We start from the raw sequence: 23,581 nt of genomic DNA on the forward strand, positions 1-23,581 counted from the left end.
AGATTTTTATTATTATTGTTTTTTATTAACAGCACTAAGGCCATGTACTAGCAAGTTGATCACATTCTCTTGATTTATGTGAATAATTTTAGGCTTATGAAAACAAATTTTGTTCTGTATTTAGAGTGCAACATTCTCTCTATGTACTTCTGTTTCATTGGCTTTTCTCCATCCTCTTCCTTTACTGTTTTCAAAGAGCTCTCCAAGGGAAAGATTCCTTGCATCATAGATTAACTCAGATTGGAAGAGATCTGAATGTCATCCTGTCTGACTGTGCTGCTTGAGGCAGGTGAACTCGATGGGATAGCTCAAGGGCTCCCCGCAGTTTGCCTTTATCCACAAAGGACCATAAGGTGAGCTCTAACCCATCATACAGGGAGATAATGAAGATGTTCACAGGTGTTGGCTCAAGTGCAGGTCATTGAGTGATGCCAACAGTGACTGCCCTCCAGGAGGAGTCCATTCCACTGATGGCATCTGGGCCTGACCATCCAGCCAAACTCCCACACACATTCTCATCTGTATTTTCCATCCAGATATCACCAATATGACTGTGGTAGACCATGTCAAAGGCCTTGTTAAAGTCCAGGTACACAACATTCCCTGCTTTCCCCTCCCATGCAGGTTCTGCACTCTTTTTTGTTTCTTTCAAGTGCCTGGAGATGTCTGGAAGAGCATTTGCCCCATCACTTGCCCAGGGACTGAGGTGAAGCTGCCCAGTCTGTAATTCTACAAATCATCTTCCTTTTTAACCTACTTGAAGACAATTTTGGTGTTTTCTTTCTCAGAGGACCATGGAACCTCCCCAATAGCCACAACTTTTCTGGGGTGTTTGAGAGACAGAGACACCAGCCAGCTCCACCAGCAACTCTCTGCCCCTTCCCACACGAAAGGCTCTCTCTATATCCTGTCCTTCCAGGTGAGTTTCTGGGACACAGCAAATGCTGTCCATGTCCTCTGGGCCTGTTCAGAACACAACAGGAGGTCAACAACTCTGATGGTCTCTGTGCGAACCTCAAAGCTTTCCTAACATTCTTTCTCAGTGCTCCACTTCTGCTCAACCTTTCTGGTTCTTGGGCTGCAGGTTGAGCAGGGATGTGAGGATGGTGTAGGAAAAAGGCTTTGTCGAACTGTCTCAGGAGTGCTGTTCTGGCATCATGCAGTCAAGCATGAGAGTGCTGTAGAAAACAGTGGCACTGATGAGGTGAGAGGGCCAGGTGGAGAAGGTCTTCTGCCTGTCTACACCGGGGTGAAGAGCAGCGATTCATTCACAGGATGCCCATGTGAATGGGATGGGAAAACTGGCTCTAAAATGGTGATTATGAAAACATGAGTGTCACAGTATTACTGCAGGAGATCTCCAGCAATGAAGCAGAATCACAGAAGTTGTTGGCTCCTTTGAGGTCACAGAACTGTGGGGCAAGAATGAAATGTAGGGAATAGAAATCCCCATAGCCAAGGCGCATCTGCCTTCTGGAGACAGACCATCCAGTCCATGACTCTTGCATTCAGGTGGTTATTGGGGAAGTTACTCTCAACATGAAGTGACCTCGATACACTGTCCCACAAGCCTCCATGGCCTCCTCAGCAACCACTGATGGCATTTATGCTCATTCAGGTTCATCTCTCCCAAAACATGATGTGCATGCTCATATCTTGCCTCAATGCAAACCTGGACTTCTGATCTAGTCACTCGGTCTCCTTCCATGGAGGGAAGAACAACCTCTCTCAGCTGTGGTAAGAGGGCACTGACCTACAAGGTGGTTGCAAGGGGCTGGTCTGTGACAATTGTCCTGGGGTAGGTGTCCCATGTTGTCCACGAGCGTGGGCACAGACCAGACCCTGCTCTGCTGGTCTTTCACGTCTCTCCCAGGAGGCCTGGCTGTGTGAGGACATTGTTGTGTGCCCCCACCATGCACACCCACACACTTCATCTTTTCACGGGTAGTTTCCTCTCTGGGGCACTTTCCAGTGCAGCTCCTCGCCAGCTCTCCCCACATCCTGCTCTCAATCCAGCCTAGCAGGAAAGCCCAGTCTGGGCAGGCCCTGTAGAGTGAGATGGAAGAAACAGGTCAGTGACAGTGTCTCTCTGGCTGCCACGCTCAGGATGTCCCAATGCCCGTCAGCCTTCAGCACCCTGTGCCAGTCCCGCTCCCCAGGACAGCACCGAGTGCTGGCCCCGGGGCTCTTCAGGCAGCTCCTGCTGCCCCATGGACAGGGCAGCCTGCCCCAAACTGGCACCCACGGCAGAAAAGGGTTTCTCTTTCCGTGTCTACACACACACGGTGCCCTGATCTTCTGCTGGGACATCCCATCTCCCCACAGAGCCTTTCCCCAAGGAGAGCACATCTGCACTGGCCTGGCCAGATGTTCCTGCACCCTGTTCCCACACTCCACACAGCCCCCGAGCTGGGGCTTTTGCTCTGTGCAGTGAGTGAGCTGTGATGCCCAGGCTGTGGTGACTCTGCAGGGACATACTGGTCAGGTTGAGAGACAGACCCAGCTGATGTTGGTCACTGTCACTGTGACGGCCTCCCGCACAAGCTCTGAGGTGACCATGGAGGGTGCTCTGCCTTATCCACCATCTGCCTGGGTGCTGGCCACCAACAACCCAAACCTGAACCACCAGCTCTACATCCCTCGAAAGCCAAACTGGGACCCTGATCTCATCCCACTGAGCCCACAGAAAACACAGAAAACAAAGCCTTTTGATAGTCTATTCCTTAGGCGTATTCTTGAGAGCAACTTTGGAAGAAGACCTAAGCCTTCGAGCACTGTGCTAAGGAGATCCCCTTGCTGACGGAGATGCTGTTCTGGAGGCAGCTCTGTCACAGAAGTGCCCATTGCCTGTCCCTGCCTGTGGTCACAGGACTGACATGCAGCGGGACTGTAACCAAGGGTCAGGAGTGCTCAGATCTTACACCAACACAAGGGCTCACAGGAGAGTGAGGAAGTGGAAGGAGAACAGCTCTGGAAAGGACAAGGCTGCTGCTCCCTGGCAGAGCTGCTGTGCTGAGACTGTTTCCCTTCAGCTCTGCACACAGACACTTTGTATTCAGCTTCAAAAAGGTCTCAGAGGAAGGATCTCAGACAAACAATTCAGTGCAGGGTCCTTTATTTTTTAAAAAAACACAGAGAGCATGGCTTCTCATTTACACAGTCTGTGACTCAAACTATACGTGTAGACAGTGAATTAGAAGTGGAATGAAAAACGGCATTACTTTGTGGGCAATATTATCACAGTTAAAAGAAAGCAAAACCAAATAAGCCTCCCCCAACTTCAAAACCCATCAAAACCTACAAGATATACAAAAGAGAGCCTGGGCTTGTAATGAGTCCTATATCATGAGTGATGTGCAGAAGACAGGAAGTTTATTGCTTTTGAAAAGCATCCAGCCATTAGTTTCCTCAGGGCATCCTTGAGCTCCTGGTTCCTCATACTGTAGATGAGGGGATTTACTGCTGGAGGAACCACCGAGTACAGAAATGACACTGCCAGGTCCAGGGATGGGGATGAGATGGAAGGAGGTTTCAGGTAGGCTAATGCATCAATGCTGATGAACAGAGAAACCACGGCCAGATGAGGGAGGCCGGTGGAAAAGGCTTTGTGCCGACCCTGCTCAGAGGGGATCCTCAGCACGGCCCTGAAGATCTGCACACAGGACAGCACAATGAACACAAACCAGACAAATACTGCTAAGACACTGACCACAATAATCCCCAGTTCCCTGAGAAGAATGTGTGCAGGAAAGCTTGAGTATTTGGGGGATTTCACTGAAGAACTGGTCCAGGGAATTACTTTGGCAAAGTGGTATTGAAAATGTATTGGCTGTGTTCAGAAGAGCATAGAGAAAACAGCTTCCCCAGGCAGCTGCTGCCATGTGGACACAAGCTCTGCTGCCCAGGAGGGTCCCGTAGTGCAGGGGTTTGCAGATGGCAACGTAGCGGTTAGAGGACATGACTGTGAGAAATTAAAACTCTGCTGCAAGAAAAGAGATAAACAGAAAGATCTGTGCAGCACAGCCTTCATATGAAATGGCCCTGGTCTCCCAGAGGGAGTTGCCCATGGCTTTAGGGACAGTGGTGGAGATGCAGCCCAGGTCAAGGAGGGCGAGGTTGACCAGGAAGAAGTACATGGGGGTGTGGAGGTGCTGGTCCCAGGCTATGGTGGTGATGATGAGGCCGTTGCCCAGGAGGGCAGCCAGGTAGATGCCCAGGAAGAGCCAGAAGTGCAAGAGCTGCAGCTCCCATGTGGAGGAACTAAATGATGGAGCTGGTATTGTGCATTGGCTGCCTCTGTACATGTGCACCTGTTCACAGAGGAAAAGACAGTGTGCCTCATGCAAGACTGTTGCAGGTTTCTAAATCTCTTCTAATTCAGTTATGAATCTTCAGCTTGATTAACCTTCAAAGGAAGTGTTTTCCCAGGATACATTAATAAACAGAGGTGTTCCTATTGTAAGAACCCCTTTATTTGAATTCGCTAGGTAATACGTACAAACTCAGCAATTGGTCTTTCAGCTATCTACATGGTTTTCCAGATCATTATAAAATGTACATTTTGGGTCCATGGAGTCTCCTGATTTAAAAGTGAACTTGCTATACTGTGTAACAGGCAAAGGCTCATGTAACTGTGATGCATGTTTAAACACATATCTACAAATTAAATAGGCTAAGATTAATGCTACAATGAATATTAACAAAGCTCCTTAAATACGATCATATTATGTATAAGATTCTATTTCAGTTCAAGTGCAGTTCATTATGTTTTTCTAAGTTTTAGTGTAAAAGGAGTGATCTTTTCTGATTTCTACCCAGTCTCTGTACTTTTCTTTAATCTAATGTGATGTTTCCTGGAATCGATTCCTTTATGTTTCACAGTGTTAGTTACCAACAGTCCCACACAGAGGCCTCTCCACTGCTCTTTCAGGGTTTATCTTTTCAGGTCCAAGGACAGACTGGACCTCCAGGTCAGAAGGAAGGCACAGGCACAGCCAGTGCCACAGGTGGTTTCCTTTTCCCAAAGAAAACATGTATTGAATGTGCATTTGGTTCCCCAAAATATGCATTTGATTAGTTTTTTCTGTCAAGTTTACTGAATAGTGTCTCCCATACAATATTTCAAAATGGCTTACTTTTCCTCTTATTCTTTAAGTAATGTGAATTCTCAGTAAATTAATTAGCAATACATTTATACATTTTACATTAATTTCCTGTCACATTTAAGCTGTCTTTTTATAGATTGATTGATTCATTCTTTCTTTCTGTCTTTTCACTAGATAGATCCCATCTTGCCCCCAGAAGAGTAAAAATAGTCCGTATTATTTCTGCTATAAAAAGGGGAACAGCCAAACCTTGGTATGATTTAATTAAATAATTACTTTACTACTTCTCTAGCTTTGTTGGTCTGGCATGGGAGAGCTTCAGGTCTGTTCTGGTTTGACTGAAAATGAGTTAATTTTCCTCATGCAGTTAGAAAACTTACTTTTTCATAGCTGGCATGGTCATTATTTGGATTTAGTTTGAGAGCAAGAGAGAACAGCCCAGCACAGAGTTGATGTTTGCAATTGCTCTGGTCTGAGAGCCAAGGACACTCTGAGTGCTCTGCCCACAGGTGTGAGGCAGCGAGGAAGGGGGGAGGGACGGGGCAGAGCTTGACTGACATCCAGGCTGACCAATGATAGTGTTCCGTCCCATTAGCCTCACGCTTCATCTTTAGGAGAGTTGGGATCTTCTGGCCTCTCTCTCTCGGCCATTCTTGTTCTTGGGCTCTTTTATTTCTCTCGTGAGTTCTTCCTTAGTTTTTTTATGGGAGCCAGGGGAGTTCAGTTCGGGACGTTTGATTTGGCCTTTTGCCATTTTGGAGAGGCCTCTGCGCTTTTCTGCGTTGTTTCTCTCTTTGGGATCAGCTGTTGGGACCAGGGTGCTGCTTCCTGGGACTGGCTGTATGCAGACAGAGTTTGTGAGGAACTGCATTGCGTAGCTTTTATCGCTATATTATATATATATTTACTAGCAGTGTATTAGTATTTTTTTATTTTATTAAATTGTGTTTATCAATCCAAGTTTCTCCTTTCCCTTCTGAGGGAAGGCGGTGAGTGAGTGGCTATCGTGGTTTTATTGCCAGCGCATTGAGTCTTTGCATTTTGGTTATTGATACTTTGGTGACCCAAGTGACACATGTGGAACTTGTCTGTCTTTCGGAGGGATACCAGTGCATTGGGCCTTTGCATTTTGGAAGCTTTGTTAGCTTGGGTAACTTTAAAAAAGGGAAAAAGAAAAGAAAAGAAAAGAAAAGAAAAGAAAAGAAAAAACCTAAAAGGAAAAAAGAAAAATAAGGAAATTAGAGAAAAATGAGAAAACACTAAATAAAAGAGAAAAACAAGAAAACAGTAATTTGATAAAGGTATCTTTAGTGACTTTGTTGTTCATGCATTAGTAATTGTATCGTTGTTTGCATCTATAGTGATTTGTTGCTGTTGTTACTTGTGTCTTTGGTGATTTTCCAGTCCAATACTTACTGTTAACCAACTGTCTCTTTTTGTGATTGTGAAATAGGTAGTGGATAATCGACAGGAGGGATTCGGAAGGAATCCCCTCCCCGCCCTGGGTTGTATTTTGTGACGTTGGAAAGAGATTGTTTGACTCCCTGGGGAACAGCAGCCAGGGAGAATCTGACTGGATTTTGTAATTAATGGAGGCCACTGTAAATAATATGAATATGCTGCACAGATCTAGGTGGGTATACTTTGTGATGTGTAGTATACTAATGCCTTATATGTAATATATCACAAGAAGTGTATTTTAAATCATATATTACCTATTGCAAAATGCATGTTACACAACAAATAAGGATACATAGGCATTATATTTATCCCCTTCAGATCTGTTTGTTTTGACCCTTGAACAGGATAATCAGGGAAAGAGATTGAAACACTGTTGTATAGGGCAGATATTGGCAGGGAATATACAGGGAACTTAGATCAAAATTGTCCCTTGGTCGATCCAGGGTGGGATCATAACATTCTTAAATCTAGCGACAGGCTGAATTGTTATTGACAGCGGATTTTATACAGGATTAGGCACACTAAACCTACAGCTATAAATATGCCAAAACTTTTTGAGATTAAAGAGGATTGTAAGGAATCTCCAACTGGGTTTTTAAACCGTCTCAAAGAGAAATCTAGTTACAACAAATGATTGAAAAAAGGTTTAATCAGGTAATAGCTATGCAATTACATACTGCTATGGCTATGCACTTATTAAATACGAAGGGGAGATGTGGCAGTGTGCTAAGCCTGTGAGAAACTGTGAGAGTCGACAGTGTGAGAACAAGCGCTAGTGGAAAAATACAAGAAGCAAGTACTGTATGCTATGTGAGACATCAAGGACAGAGAGACTGATACAGGATTGATACATCAAGGACAGAGCGACAGCTTATGACAGACAAAACCTGTGTTTATGGCAGTAACTTTGGTGGGAACACAAAATATATCGTTTATGTAAGGACTCACTTGGCAAATCGGCAAATGCTTGAGCAAGAATCATAGCAAGTATAAATGCAAGCCTGAGTTTGTAATAAATGTCTCTCATTGCACCTTCCCAAAAGTCCATGCCTCATTCACTGCACCCTCACTGGCTGTTTGCTGAAACACAAAGCCATGGGCTGATCCTGACTGCCTCTGGGTGACCTCCTGCACCGCAGCACTGCCCTTCCACTGACGTTTCTTCCTCCTGGATATCCAGAATGCACCTCCCAAGTTGTCCTTTTCAGTTGTTATTTTTTCCCCTCTCCGGCCTCTTCCCGCTACCATGGAAAGCTCGACTATCTCAGAAACTGCTCTACAGGCAGGGACCCCAACCCGTCAGACTTCTTGTGGTCTTTAGCCTGACCAGAGAGAAGTAACCTCACCATGGACTCCTTATGCACCCATGGATGTTGATAGACAGAGTGTTTCCCTTGTCCACACAGATGCAGGAGTCACTGTGTCTCTCTGACCTCCTGCTGCCACTCCAGGAGGCTGGGAGGCACCCCAGCCCTGCCATTTGTCACCCTACTCTGCACTTACATGAGATGCCTCATGGCATAAAGAATGGACATGGGATCTTCTGTTCCAGGAAGCACATCCCAGTGCTACATTCAGGTGGTTCCCCAAAGGATGATACTCTCAACATGAAATCACATCAAGACACTGTCTGTCCCACAGACCTTCATGGAACCCCAAGGAGTAGCTGATGGTGTTTCTGCTCACTGGGGTTCATCACCTCAGAAGCACTTTGTGCTTTTGTTTACATCTTGTCTACACAATGCAAACATGGACATCTGACCTACTCGTTAGTTGTGCTGCCAGGGAGGGACAAAGAACCTCTTCAAGCTGAAGTGAGAAGCCAGTGCTGGAAATGGTGGTTGTGAGAGGCCAGTCCATGATGATTGACCTGCAGCAGGTTCTCTAGGGTGTCCAGTGGACATGGGCACAACCACTCACTGAGAAAGTGATTTACATTATATATGCTATGCAGAAGATATGAGCAGGTTATTGCTTTGGAAAGCAGCCAGTCATCAGTTGCCACACTGAATCCTTGAGCTCCCTGTTCCTCATGCTGTAGATGAGGGGGTTCACTGCTGGAGGCACCACTGAGTACAAAACAGACACCACCAGATCCAGGGATGGGGAGGAGATAGAGGGGGGCTTCAGGTGAGATAATATGACAGTGCTGACAAACAGGAAGACCACGGCCAGATGAGGGAGGCAGGTGGAAAAGGCTTTGTGCTGTCCCTACTCAGAGGGGATCCTCAGCACGGCCCTGAAGATCTGTACATAGGAGAAGAAAATGAAAACAAAACAGCTGAAGACTACTAAGAAAGAAACCAGGAGAAACCAAACTTCCCTGAGGTAGGTGTTTGAGCAGGAGAGCTTGAGGATCTGGGGGATTTCACAGAAGAACTGGTCCAGGACATGGCCCTTGCAGAGTGGAAGTGCAAACGTATTGGCTGTGTGCAGCAGAGAATAGAGGAACCCAGTGGCCCAGGCAGCTGCTGCCATGTGGACACAAGCTCTGCTGCCCAGGAGGGTCCCGTAGTGCAGGGGTTTGCAGATGACAATGTAGCGGTCATAGGCCATGATGGTGAGGAGCCAATACTCTGCTGAAGCTAAAAAGACAACCAGAAATACTTGGGCAGCACATCCTGCATAGGAGATGGCCCTGGTCTGCCAGAGGGAATTGGCCATGGATTTGGGGAGAGTAGTGGAGATGGAGCCCAGGTCAATGACAGAGAGGTTGAGCAGGAAGAAGTACATGGGGGTGTGGAGGTGCTGGTCCCAGGCTATGGTGGTGATGATGAGGCCGTTGCCCAGGAGGGCAGCCAGGTAGATGCCCAGGAAGAGCCAGAAGTGCAAGAGCTGCAGCTCCCGTGTGTCTGTGAACGGCAGGAGGAGGAACTGGGTGATGGAGCTGCTGTTGGACATTTGCTGCCTCCAAGCACAGGGTACTGTTACAGAAGGAAAAGACAGTGAGATGTTAGGGGAGGCTTCTCTGAGCAAAGTCTAAGCCCTTTCTCATACACCCTCCCCTGCTCCACACCCCCTTGTCCTTTTCCAAACCTTCCCTCAGCTCCGTGTCTGAGCCCTGGGTGGTGCTGGCTGGAGGTGCCGTGAGGAGCAGAGCCTGTGCCCGCTGATGCTGAGGAGTCAGCCATGCTCTGCAGCAGTGGGGTCATGGGAACGGGGGCAGGGGACAGTCTTGGGGTTCAGCTTTGTCACATGCAGCTGCTCCTGGTCCAGAAAAACCTGTCAGCATCTGCACTCCCAGGGATAAGGAAATGAGATGGCAGAAGGTAGTTTTTGAGGTTTGTTTTGTTTACAGCTCCTTCTCCCCTCTCACCCTGGGGGATGTTCTTGTATGTCAGAAACCATCAGCATTTCTGCTGCACTCAGGGAGAACAGAGCGAGTCCTGCAAGGCAAGAGGATGCCTGTGGGTCAGTGCAGAGCGAGGGGAGCTGGTCTGTCCCTCTGTCTTGCTCCAGCTGCCCTGGGCTGGCACCTTTCTGAGATGGAGGGTGATCACACTCCCATGTTACCCTGAAGAGCCACCAGGCACTGCTGGGAGCAGAGGGATCCACCTCAGACCACTACACATCTCACTGTTTTCTAAAGTCTCAGCAGCCCACATTTAGCCCAGGGCAGAAGTAGCTCATTTCACAAACCAAACAGCATTTTCACTGTCGCACCATTTCTGTGCTTCTCCTTGAGATTTTCAGATAACATAAAGATGCTATAGGATGGGTTTGCATCCTGGAGGGGAGCTCACAGCTGGGATGGAAACCTCATGCAGATAGCCAAGTGTGTTAATGCTGGCATTTGATTCAGGGAGATTCAACCCCACAGACTTCATTGCCCACACCCCACAGGTCAGAGCAAAGCTGGGACATGTGTGCCCATGGACACACCTGCAGGAAAGGACCCACAAGATCAGGCTGTGACTCTGCAGCTGAAACTGCCATCCCCAGAGAGCCTGACAGTAAGAACAAGATCCCAACAGCAGTGACCCAGAGCAGGGGAGCAAGAAGGAAAATGCAGTGAGGGTGGGTGTGAGAGAGGCCAGGGCAGAGGCAGCCGGGCACTCAGACAGTGTCACCCTTCCGCAGCTGTGCAGCCACCTCCCAGGCACCAACACTGCTGGGCAGCTGCTCTCAGCCCCTGTGCTCTGCAGAGGAACTGGAGCTCTGGCTGCACAGGAGCTGCTTCATGCCTTGGAGCCCCCGGCCCTGAGGGCAGAGGCTTTGCTGGGTGGGACAGGAGGCCAGGGGGCTGCTCACAGGAGGGATCTGACCTGCAGGGGGTCACAGAGACTTTTCTCTGTTCTCCCTCCCATAACAATTCCGGGTTTAGTTTCCTCTCATTTCTGATCATTTTCCTGCTCCCTGGAGATTCTCCCCTGGGAGGTGTTTCCCTGTCCATGTCTGTTCCCTGTCAGTGCTCACAGACCATCCCCCCCTCTGTGCCCTCCCCCTGCCCCTACAGATCCTGCCTGTTCACAGGGCACTGCCTGGGGGCATCTTCCTGTCTGCAGGCTGGAAAATAGGACAGGTCAGACTAAGGCTGATGGGTCCAGCCAAGGTGATGCAGGTGCTGTGCACAGCAGAGGGGTGGGGAAGGGGTGTCATGAGCCTTCTGGAAGATGTACTGATCACTCACAGTTGCAGTTCAGGAGTCTCAGTGACTTGTTTAAGCATGAGAGCTCATTTTCATTTTATCCTTTCCTGCACCCCCCACCGCTTGGGAGAGGAAACTGAAAAGACAGGCTCAGGAAAGCTCCTTATTTGTCTGCTAATCCTTACATTGATCTTGTCATTGGGGCATCGCCTTAGAGAAATCCTGCAGGTGATCTGGAGCTGTGAGCAGCCCTGACCCACACAGCACCCTCTCCACAGTAGAAGCACCTTTCCTGCCCTTATTGGGGATGCTCCTTCCCCCCACAGCTTCTCCCCACAGCACCATGGGGATCTCCCCCAGACAGGGACCCTGCTCTGCAGGACAGCCCTGGGCACCCCTGGGTGCTCCCGCTGCAGTCACCCTCAGCAGAAGTTGTCGTCATTCCCTGTCCCTCTGACAGTGCAGCAGGGAAGCCCTGCTCTGGTATGTGTTCCTCTCCTCAACAACAGAGATACTGTGAGAGAGACCTGACAGATCCTATAGATCATAGAATGTACCAGCTTAAGGTCTCCCTCCAGGAAATGCAGCTGCATTGTCCTACAGCCAGAGACTTACCGTGTTAGAACTGTGACTTGTCTCATTGAATCCTCAGCAATAAACCACCCCACATTGCCTTTCCCCTCTCTGTGCCTGGCTCCTGTGCCCTTGGTGCTGCAGGCAGAGCCCTCAGCCCTGCTGCGTGTGCAGAGGAGCTGCTCCTGGGCAGAGCTGTCTCTCTGCAGCGCTGCTGCTGCCATGAGCTCCCTGTGTCTCAGGAGCCCAGCCCAGCTCAGCAGCACAGGAGCAGCCCATGATGTCCCTTTCTCTGTCCCCTCTGGGCTCCCTCCAGGTGTCTCTGGGGCTCCAGTGGCACAGCTTTGAAGTTGAAGTAATCAGTGATGTTGATTCTCTCTCCTCTTCATAGACACTTCTTTCCAGCATTGTATTTTTCATTAAAAAAAAAAAATCGGTATGAGAATCATATTTTCTTGTCCCATCATTAGACAGGACACCAGGAATATTACAGCAAAGTATCTAATTTCTCCAAGCTAAGGGAGGAATATCTTCAGTTGAATGACTTTAGGCATTTTGTTCTGGTTTTACACTCCTAGGTCTAGAGAGACATTCATTAGTTTTTGGCCATGTCATGTGCGTGCTCTGCAGCAAAGCCTTTTCCCACATGGGCTCTTGGACACTTGGTACCAGGTTTCTTGTGCAGGTCAGAGCTGGGCTGGTGCCACAGCTGGGGTGGCTCAGCCCAGATGTGAGGCCATGTCCTGAGCCAGGGACCTGACTAGGGAGCTTGAGCTGTCAGTGCTGCAGACAGAGCTGTGACACGGATGGAATGAACTACCAGGCAGGGTGGCAGAAGTGAGTTCATCTGGTCTGCAAGGACAGGAGCCACAGTCCAGATCAAAACCCAGTCTAAACATGTAAAGAGGTTTACGCAGGGTGGATTGTGCCTGTCCATCCTCTTTGCTTTCTGTGAGGAAACGACAGGGTTGCTGGATGTGGGGACAATAGTTATGGTATTTCACTTGCAAGTCAGCAAGGCATCCATCATCATCCCCTGCAATATTCATGTGTCCAAGGTAGGACATTATGGTCTGCTTTGATGTTCAAGTAAATGGCTATAAAGCGAGCTGGATGGTTGGGCTTAGAAGGACAGTAGGTAGAAGGAGAAACTTTCCAGTCATGAGGACAGTCCAGCACTGGAAGCTGTTTCCCAGGAGTGCGCACCCACTCTGTCCCAGAAAGTGACCAAGATGTGTTTGGATAAAGCCCTGAGCAATCTGGTCTGACCCTGCTGTGAGCAGGAGGTTGGTCAAGACACCTCCTGAGCTCCCTTTGAGCCTGAATGACGCTGTCCTTCCTTCTCCTTCATGTTTTCCATTTAGGGACAGCTCTCAGGTGCTCCCTGAGCACACGAATAATTCAGAGAAGGTCTAGGGCTGCACACAAGTGCCCCCAAACAGCCCTGACCACAACTTTTGCATCCTTTTTCTTTTGCCCTGACCCAAAATCTTCTTTTTTGTTGTCCTAATGCCTTTCCAGAAAGAACTGCTCATCTTGTTAACCCTTTCAGAGCAGGTTGTTCAAGAGGTGTCAGCATCCACGTACAGAGTCTGCACAACAACCAGACATCAAATCCATCATTACGAAATGGAGATGAGGCTCTTGACCAGCTCCTTGCACCGAGCAATTGGCACAACTTGTCTGCTGAGATTCCAGGGAACACCTGAACTTTAGGAAAGCGAGAATTTTTAGTCCTCTCTGAGCATCCTGGTTCATCTCCTGACCCATGTGGTGCTTCAGGCTGTGAAGAGAATCAAAACCAACTTCTTGACTGGGGTAGTTCCATTTTACATGGTGCCAAACAGGGCAGATGAGTGGGGCTTAGAACTCCTATCTCTGCTGCACAGTTGGGACTTCAGAGATTAGAAATATAGGGAATGATGTTGTGTCAGTGCACACCACATAAAGATTCTGGCTTCCTTTGTGCCTTTTCACTAAGCTGGGATCTGTTCCTTGGCTTTCTATGGCTACAAAGGAAACAACTCCCCTATGCCACCTGCCCCTCACACCAAAAAAGGAAAGGAGAAAATGTATGGAAGAGGGATGAACTGGGAGAAATTCTGACCAACAGGTGTATTCTTTCAATAATAAAAAAGGTAGAAGTGAGAGAAAGCACTGTTCTAAGAACTTCATACAAGAGGCCAGCTACTGAAACACAATATGTATTTTGAGAAGTGAGAATGACTGCTGGGAGCTTTAGTTCCTCACCATAACCAAGAATACGGAGTGTTCTGTTATGGTTATTAGTGATAGTACCACTATTCAAAAACATCCTTGAAAACGTCGCTGTCATTCCTTGGCTGCAAAGCTCAGCCTGCTCTGTATTTGACAGAACTGCTTCAAACATCTGTGACCCAAGTCTTTTACCCAAGGAAGGGAAAAACTTCCAGTGCAGGCACCAAACCAGTGCCCAAGCTGCCTGGAGAGCCAGGACAGTTGTGCCACACAAGAGCCACCCTGGACAGAAGCTACGGTCAGTGAGAATTGAAATTATTTAAACTCCAATCATAGAATCACAGCATTATAGAATCATTTAGTTTGGAAAAGACACATAAGAACATGGAACTCCAACATAAGAACTCCACATAAGAACTCCAACAATAAACCATATCCCTATGCGCCACATCTGCACATCTTTTCAATACCTCCAGCAATGGAAGCTCCAGTCCTGAGCTGGCAGGACACCATTGGCTGCAGTTGGACATAAGATACTGGTCATGGCTGTGAGTTCAGCCCTCGCTGGCAGAATGTCTCACACCCTCACTGAGGAGGAGCAGGAGACTGGGAGATGGGAGCACGTTTCAGTTTCCAGATCCCAGCACAGAGCCCAAATCATCCTGCCCTTGAACACTGCATCCCATTTCCTGAAACGCAAAGCTGGTGGGGCTTCTCTGGATAATCATGTTAAAAGGCATGAAAAGTCCTTCAAATGTTTGTGTAATTTGTCTAGAAATGTCAGTTTTAGATGCTTATATTTAAATATCTGTAAAATAGCACTCTGCATCTCTGGTCGCCCCTCTGGCAATGAGAAGTAAATAGGTATTTGCAATATAAGGCTCCATAACTCATCCACAAGCACACATCTAAGTGGTTCAGATGAAGGGTGGTCTGGCAAACGTTGCCCTTTGTGTCCCCAGGTGATGGACACTGCTCATGTGCCTCTGCAGAGAGTGGCAGGAGCTGGATCCCCTTCTCGGGACAGACTCCTTCCAGGAGAGACACTGACACAGGGGGAACTCATCAGGGCTTTACAGCATTTCACTCGGCATCAGTTTTGACATATTGGGTGCTGTCCTGTGACTGCCCTTGCTGCACAAATGATCATACAAACACAACCATTTAGTGAAACATGGACATAAAGGGGCTGTTATGGACAAGAAAGCTCCCTATGAACTCTGGAGAGAGAGAGGAAGTTTATAATAAGCACCAGGAAGAACCAAGAAGCTCGAGGCCTCTTATGAAGAGCAGAAGGTCCTGAGTAGCTGTGATTGGCCATGTGTAAGTGTGGGAGGGCATGTCAGGAAGAAGCAATGAGATGGCTGATGGCTTTAGTGAACCCCTACAGCCATGTCTGAACCCAGAAATGGAAAGCGGTTGATGTCTGCAGGTGGAGGAGGAATAGGAGGAAGATTTTCCTGGGAATATGGAAGGAAGAAAGGCCTCTCTTGGGCTAATCATGTATGGCAGTGACATTTCCATCCTGTGGGCATGGCTGTGCCTGTGAGATGGGGAATGGCTGCTGCTGGGGTGGCTGTGCTCAGTCATGGCCCATGAGCTGACCCTGCTCTGCTCCTCTCTTACACTGCCCACCCTTGGATGGACCTCAGGAATCAGCCATGAGCCTGGTGGATACATGAACCTCCTGGAGTGATGGGCTGTGTATCCAAGTAAAGGATTCAAGCAAGTGTGGGACTGGGACATTGAGGTGATTGGTGACCATTGCCAGGTGTATGAAAGAAGCTGGATGAGTTGTGAGGAGCTCACAGGCACTTCCAACTCTACAGAAACCAGAGCCCTGCAGTTAAAGTAACAGCAGCTTACATAAAACCCACCCCCAAAACACAAAACACTCACACTGACCAGAGGAAAAGCCTTGAAAAACATTGGAGAAAAATCTACCAGGTCCCAGGGGTCAGGGCTCAGCCATTCTGGTGATTAAAAAGCATCAAGGACTGACATGGCATCAGAGCCACCTCCACATGGCCCTCACCACCTGGAACCAGTGTCTGCAAGTCTTTCCTTCACCAGCCTCCAGGGACAGGGACCTGCACTGGTTGTTTCCTTCACAGCTGTGTCCGTGATGGCCCTTCATGGGGTCCCAAACACCCTCAGAAACTTGAGTTTTACTTCTGCCTTTCACTTCATTAGAGGATTGTTCATTCCCTCAGTAGCTGCAGTTCAAGATCACGGCAGCAGAGGGCTCACTAACATCGAAAATGCCCTTACAAGCCAAGGCTCTGTGCACCATTTTCCTAAAGGCTTCAAGTCTGCTGTCGGTGATTAGAGAGATTTCAGGAATAGCCAAACAGAGGGTATTTCCATAAGAAATAGGAATAAAGCCAAATTTATTCTATTTCCTTCCCTGATCGCCCTTCCCTCCCTTTCCAGAACATGTGGCATCAGCAGCCTCCAGTTCATAGTGATATGGTGCATCTCCCGATAAAGACTGAATATGTCAGAAAAGTGGGTACCTAAATCACCATGTGAGCGAGGAAACAGGCCAGGACACCTGGTTGTTTCTTCACCAGGAGATGCCCCAGATCAATATGAATTGGAGGTTGCTGCTACCACCTCTTCTGGAAATGGGGAGGAGAGAAAGCATGGAAGGCAACAGAAGAAATGCTGCTGTATTGCTCTTTATTATGGAAATGGTCTTTGTTTGGTTATTCCTGGAATATCTCTAATCATCCACACCACACTTGAAGCCTACGTGTTCCTGGGTGTGGGAACAAGAGGCTGTGCAGCTCCAGCTAAAGGATCTTGAACAGATTATACACAAGTATGTTTTTTATGAGTGTAAGAAGGGATAACCCAGGCCAGTGAGAATGATATCTCGGGTCGGAAAACCACCCTCGTATGTATGATGTGTGAATGTTGGGCCTGGGATTGTGAATGAGTAGGTCGGTACGTTGCCCACAAGATACTCATGGGAACGTGACTGAAAGGAGTCACAGCACGAGGGTGATAATTGAAAACACTGCCCAACCTCTTGGTCCAGCCCTGCATCTGTAAACACATAAGTTGACAACTGTTAATAAAGGGAGCTCAGCTCTGCCTGGCTCTGCTCTCGCTGCCAACAGGAACCATGTGCCTGTGCGTCTCTGTGTGTGTCTGTATGAATCGTTCTCATCGCCGCACCCGGGAATCTCAGCAGACATGTCATGCTGATCCATGGGTTCAAGGAGCTGGTCAAGAGCCTCGTCACCATTTCTGTAAAGGTGGCTTTGCTGCCTGGCTGATGTGTAGACTCTGTACATGGAGGCTGACACCTCTTGAACAACCTGCACTGAAAGGGTTAACAAGGAGGGTTGTTCTTTCTGCAAGGGTATTAGGACAGTGAAACAGAACCTGTTTTGGGGCAAATGAAAAGGTGTGCAAAAGATGTGGTCAGGACTGTTCGGGGGCACTTGTAAAGCAGCCCTGCACATGTGAATTATTCCTGTGCTCAGGGAGAACCTGAGAGCTGTCCCTAAATTGAAAACATGAAGGGGATGAAAGGACAGTGTCATTCAGACTGGATGGGACCTCAGGAGGTGTCTTGACCAACCTCCTGCTCACAGCAGGGTCAGACCAGATTACTCAGGACTTTATCCAAACACATCTTGGTCACTTTCTGGGACAGAGTGGGTGCGCAGTCCTGGGAAACAGCTTCCAGTGCTGGACTGTCCTCATGACTGGAAAGTTTCTCCCTTTCAAGAGCACCTTTCCAAGCCCAGCCATCCAGATGACTTTTTACCCATCTACTTGCACACTGACACAGACCATAATATCCTATCTTGGACACAAGAATATTGTGGGGGATGATGCTGAATGCCTTGCTGACTTCCAGGTAACAGACCACCACTGCTCTGCCCACGTCTACCACCCTGTCCTTTCCTCACAGAAAGCAAAGAGGATGGACAGGCACAACCTGCCCTGGGCAAACCCCATCACCTTCTCTTTCAGACACCCAGAAATGGGGTCCCAGTGGACATGTTCTGGGGCACAGCCCTTAGTTCCCCTGCTCACCCATTGGCCATTTTGAAAAGTGCACACACTGTGTGAGAGCTGCCAGTGGTCAGGGAGTCCCCCCAGTCTCCATGAGCTTTCACAGATGGTGCAGAGTGGCCTCACTGTGACATGGTCCTGCTGTCCCAGCTCCTGGGATGCTGCCCCTGCTGTCCCATAGACTGGAAAGGATTGTGTTAGTTCCAGTGACCCCTGACTTGATCCCCATCCACTGCTGCTTGTTCTCCTTCAGATTCCAGTCTCAAGTCACAGATGCTTGGGAGGCAGCAATTTCTCAGAAGAAAGATTCTTCCATTCAGAGTGCTGGTAGGAAATGTATTTTGCTGAGTAACTGGATACAATTATATATTTTACTATATACTTACCAACACGTAAATATTTTTTTTCCTTATGATCACATAGACAGAAAACACAGATCTGTTGAGATCACTGTCAACATGGCATTCTAAAAAGAGAATAGTTCAATTAACAGTTCAATTATCTTTCTTAGTGCTGTAGGCTTTGCTAGGATAGAAATCTTGAGAACATTTTTTTTTTCATTTTAATGGAGGGAAAAGGAAACCAAATGAAAGATTTCAGGTGAAGATAGTGTCTTCTTTCAACTTTAAGAATCAAACTTTATTGGTGTTTTATTTCTCTATTCTTTGTTTCGAATACTTTAAATATCAGTGTTTTCTCATGAGATCAAAATGAGACTTTTCAGGATGTGCATTAAGAACAAGAGGAGAACTTCTGATCCTCCACTAGATTTGCCTTCTCAGCACTGTCTCTGTTATCTGTGCATCTCATCTCCCCCATCCTCCAGCTATTTCCTTCTGCCCTGACTAAACTGACCATGTCTGAAGTCCCATTTCCAGCAGCTGATCTGCACACAAGCACTTGTGATTGCTCTCTGGGTTTCCTTTCCTCTTACTGTTTGATCACTCAGACACTTGTCAACAACCCAGTTGCTGCTTTCAGCTTCAAGGAGTTAAAAGCTTCCTTCTCTTTCAGTAGTCTGTCTAATTCTGTCTTTACCCAACTCTTCTATTGTGTTTATTTTATAATTGCCTTTCTGTCTAAAACATTTCTTGCATGGTTCTGCCTTGGAGAAGGTGAACCTCAGCGGTGGCCATTAGTCCTTGGGATACAGTTGAGGAGTGTGTTTTCTTTTAATCATGAATCTGATCAGTTTTGCTTTGTTAGTTCAAAAGTAAAGCAAAGTCCCTCTTTGCTGTGTGCACTTGGGTCTGCAAGGAGAGCAGGTGGGAGCTGGTGCAAAGGAGGTGGCACATCAAGCTGCAGACTGCAGGGACGTCTGGTGTGAGGAAAAGGGATGCAAGGCCCAGGGGGCCCATGAGAGAAACGATGGGGTTGGGGAGGTGAGGAGCAAGGTTGTCCACACAGTGTCACAGCTCAAGGGACAGCTTCTCCAGCCAGTCCAGACCTCCTCAGGAGAGACCCTGGATCAGCATCCAACTCCTGTCCTTGCACAGGATACCCCACAGGTCACCCCGTGTGTCTGAGGACGTTGTCCAGTCTCTTCTTGAACACTGTCAGGTTGGGGCCGTGACACCTCCCTGGGGAGCCTGTTCAGTGTCCAGCACCTCTGGGTCAAGAACCTTTTCCTCATGTCCAACCTGAACCTCCCCTGACACACCCTTCTTCCATTGTCTTGGGTGCTGTCATTGGTCACCACAGAGAAGAGATCAGTACCTTCCCTCCTTCTCCCCCTGTGAGGAAGCTGTAGCCACCATGAGGTCTCCTTTGAGTCTTCATCTCTGATGCTCAGAAACCCCTTGGTTTGCTTTCTGAAGCAGAAAGGAGAAGCCCTGACCTGCAGGCAATGGGAAGGGGGATCCTGTCCCTCACACACGGCTCAGGCTCTTCCTGGGACCGTGGGATGTGGGTGTGCAAGGCCCAGAGAAGGACAACACTGGGACAACAACTTCCAGCTTCCCCATGGGGCTGCAAGGAGGCACCGAGGCCCCAGTGCCATGAGGACACCATATCTTCTCCTGGGCCTCAGTGGCAGAGACAACTGCCCTGGCCAAGGGGACAGAGACCTGGGTTCTGTGGGTCCCTTCCAGCCTTACAGCGTCCTTTGCCATCTCCACCACAGGCTGTTCTACACAGTGCTACCCCTGCCCCTCTTTCCCTGCAGGCTGCAGACACCCATCTCGCTTCCCCACCTGCTCTCACTCCAGCATTTCTGCACCTTCACTGCTGTGTCTGCACCCTCACTGGCTGCTCTTTGGAACACAAGCCATGGGCTGATCCAGCTCCCTCTGGATCACCTCTTGCACCACAGCACTGCCCTTCCAGTGACATTTCTTCCTCCTGATATCCATTCCTCACCTTCCAAGTAGACTTCTTTTTTTCTCTTTCCTTCTTCTTCCCACTATCAAGAAAAGCTCAACCATCTCACAAACTGCTCTTCATGCAGGGAACCCAAACCGTTAGGCTTCTTGTGGTCTTTTACCTGACCAGAGAGAAGTCACCTTGCCATGATCTTCTAAATCCCATGAGTGCTGTTGGCCTTTCAGCTTCTCTGACAGACACGACCATGTCCCTGCTGCTGTCCCGTCATGTTCTCAGGTGGGATGGACGTGACAACCCGTCTCTCCTCCTGGGTAAGACCTGTGGGCACTTGGGCAGATGTTCTTTCCCAGCCATGTCCCTGCTGCTGGGCTGTCACCTCCAGACACAGAACTGACCCCACTGTCCCCTTCACTGTCAAAATCTTTCCACTCAATTACGAGTTTTGGAGACTCAACTGCCATCATAATCCCACACCCATCCATCCCCCTCCTTATGGGCCATGACCTGACTAGATAAAACTATGCTTGTTTTATCAAACTGATCAAATCTATTTCCTACTAAAGATCTGAGAGGAGAAGCATTCTTGAATGGAATGTGAAATGTTGAAACCTTTTCTATGTCCTCTCCTACCTCTTTTATTTCTTATTGTTTTCTTTCTTCCTAGTTGCTCATGGTGAATTTGCTACCTGAAGTGCAAAGTCAATCCCACACCCAGAAATGAGATCTTGTTTATTCCAGAGTTGTGCAAGTCTGGATGCTGGAATGAAACCAGCACAACAGACAGAGAAGGAACATCTATTATATACAAATCTTATCCCTACATTCAGACCCTCCCGGCAGTCCTAAAGAGCCATGTGCTTACACATTGGCATATTGGTTACATAATCATTTTACCACTACACATGCTTGTTGAGAGAGGGTCCCGGGCTGAGCCTGGGGCTCCCATCCTGGGGATGTGTGTTTTAGTATTATAATGAGCGTAAAAGGAGCAAAGCTCAGCTAAAGGACACTTTATGTAACAGTCTTGAGACAAATGTTAAAACAAGACTCAGCTAATTGTGCAGGCTCCAGAGTGTCTGTGCTGCAAGGACAGTATTCTTTGCAGGTTCTGATTAGGTGTTTTAAATGTCACTTTTATCTTTGTTAGCGGAGCAGACTGACCAAAACTGAGAGGATTTACATATTTTAGGTTAGGTTAGCAGAGGATTTACATATTTTAGGTAGGATGGTGTTTTTGCTGACTCAAGTTCATGTCACCTCATATACATGACGTACATGCTCACATCTCATCTGTTCAAAGCAAACATGAACCTCTCACCTACTCATTCAGTGTAATTCCATGGACGGACAAAGACCTCTTGGGGTGAGAGGCCAGAGCCGGAAACGGTGGTTGTGAGGGACCAGTCCAGACCTGAGACTCCTTCCACGGGGTGTCCAGTGCACAGGGGCACAGCCCAGCCCCTGCTCTGCTGGTCCTGCAGGTCTCTGGCAGGACCGTGGCTGTGAGAGGACACTGCTGTGTGCCAGCCCTGCACACACACACTGTTCAGCTGCACACTGATGTTTCATCTGTGGCCACTTCTGTAGGAATAAACTTTGCAAGAAGATATAAACCATCATGCACTGCCCAAAGAAGATCATTTTTCCTTGTGCAAGTACTGTTACTGAGGCCAGGTCTGTCACAGCAGTGCCCATTGCCTGTCCCTGCCTGCGCTCACAGGACTGACACACAGCAGGACGGTGACCAAGCTGCCAGAGCACTCAGGCCTTGCACCAACACAAGGGATGAGAAGGAGAGTGTGGAGTGGAACCAGAACAGCTCTGGGAGAACAAGCGTTGCTGCTCCCTGGCAGGGCTGACATGCCAGAGCTGTTTTCCCCTCCACCCACGCACAGGAACTGTCTCTGAAGCTCCAAAAGCCCTTGCAGGAAGGATATAGTGAAAAACAAGTCACTAAAGAGCCCTTTATTCTGTTTAGAGACAAGGAGAGCACTGCTGCTCATTTAAGCAGCTAACAGTTACAAAAGAAAAGCCAACAGTGAATTAGAAAGGGATTGACAACATTATCATGATAAGAAAACAACCTACAACACCAGAAAATCCAGTTGACAGGCTGGGCTTGTAATTAGCTGCATTAAAACTCCTGTATAGAAGAAGATGGCCAGTTTATTGCTTCAGAAAACAGAGGGATATGAGTTTGCACAGGGCATCCTTGAGCTCCTGGTTCCTCATGCTGTAGATGAGGGGGTTCACTGCTGGAGGAACCACTGAGTACAGAACAGACACCACCAGATCCAGGGATGGGAAAGAAATGGATGGGGGTTTCAGGTTGGCAAACATGCCAGTGCTGATGAACAGAGAGACCACGGCCAGGTGAGGGAGGCAGGTGGAAAAGGCTTTGTGCCGTCCCTGCTCAGAGGGGATCCTCAGCACGGCCTTCAAGATCTGCACATAGGACACCATGATGAACACAAAACAGCCAAATGCTAAACAGACACTGACCATCAGAAGCCCAAGTTCCCTGAGGTAAGAGTGTGAGCAGGAGAGCTTGAGGATCTGGGGGATTTCACAGAAGAACTGGCCCAGGGCATTGCCCTTGCACAGGGGCAGTGAAAATGTATTTGCCGTGTGCAGCAGAGCAGTGAGAAACCCAGTGACCCAGGCAGCTGCTGCCATGTGGACACAAGCTCTGCTGCCCAGGAGGGTCCCATAGTGCAGGGGTTTGCAGATGGCAACGTAGCATAGAACATGATGGTGAGCATAGAATACTCTGCTGTGATGAAGGAGAGAAACAGAAAGATCTGTGCAGCACATCCTGTGTAGGAGATGGCCCTGGTGTCCCACAGGGAATTGACCATGACTTTTGGGACAGTGGTGGAGAGGCAGCCCAGGTCGAGGAGGGTGAGGTTGAGCAGAAAGAAGTATATGGGGGTGCAAAGGTGCTGGTCTCAGGCTATGGTGGTGATGATGAGGCCATTGCCCAGGAGGGCAGCCAGGTAGATGCCCAGGAAGAGCCAGAAGTGCAAGAGCTGCAGCTCCCGTGTGTCTGTGAACGGCAGGAGGAGGAACTGGGTGATGGAGCTGCTGTTGGACATTGGCTGCCTGTGGGCATGAGGACCTGTGCAAGGAGGAAAGACAGTAACAAGTTAGAGGAGACTTCTCTGAGGAAAATAAACAGACTGTTTCTCATGGAAAACACCTTCCCTGATGGAGGGATGTTTCCGCTCATTCTCTCTTTCTACCAATTGAGAAAAACAGTTCATCACAGTTTAAAATGCAATTG

At 48.3% G+C, this 23,581-nt stretch overlaps 1 protein-coding gene and 1 pseudogene across 2 annotated transcripts; both read right to left on the reverse strand.

Annotated features, from left to right (window-relative positions):
- Positions 1-3,343: 3,343 nt before the first annotated feature.
- LOC308052582 (olfactory receptor 14C36-like) lies at positions 3,344-9,467 on the reverse strand (the record flags this gene model as incomplete). The annotated part of the gene is made up of 2 exons (XM_080364648.1): positions 3,344-3,652; positions 8,814-9,467. 2 exons carry the CDS (start codon positions 9,465-9,467, stop codon positions 3,344-3,346), a joined length of 963 nt encoding a protein of 320 aa, XP_080220774.1.
- Positions 9,468-22,464: 12,997 nt separating this feature from the next.
- Positions 22,465-23,393, reverse strand: LOC308052583 (olfactory receptor 14A16-like; annotated as a pseudogene). Its single transcript has one exon. The product of its transcript is annotated as an olfactory receptor 14A16-like (transcript).
- Positions 23,394-23,581: the final 188 nt, after the last annotated feature.

The sequence above is a fragment of the Nesoenas mayeri genome, assembly GCF_963082525.1.
Source record: "Nesoenas mayeri genome assembly, contig: SCAFFOLD_35, whole genome shotgun sequence".
In the NCBI taxonomy this organism is placed as follows: Eukaryota; Metazoa; Chordata; class Aves; order Columbiformes; family Columbidae; genus Nesoenas; species Nesoenas mayeri.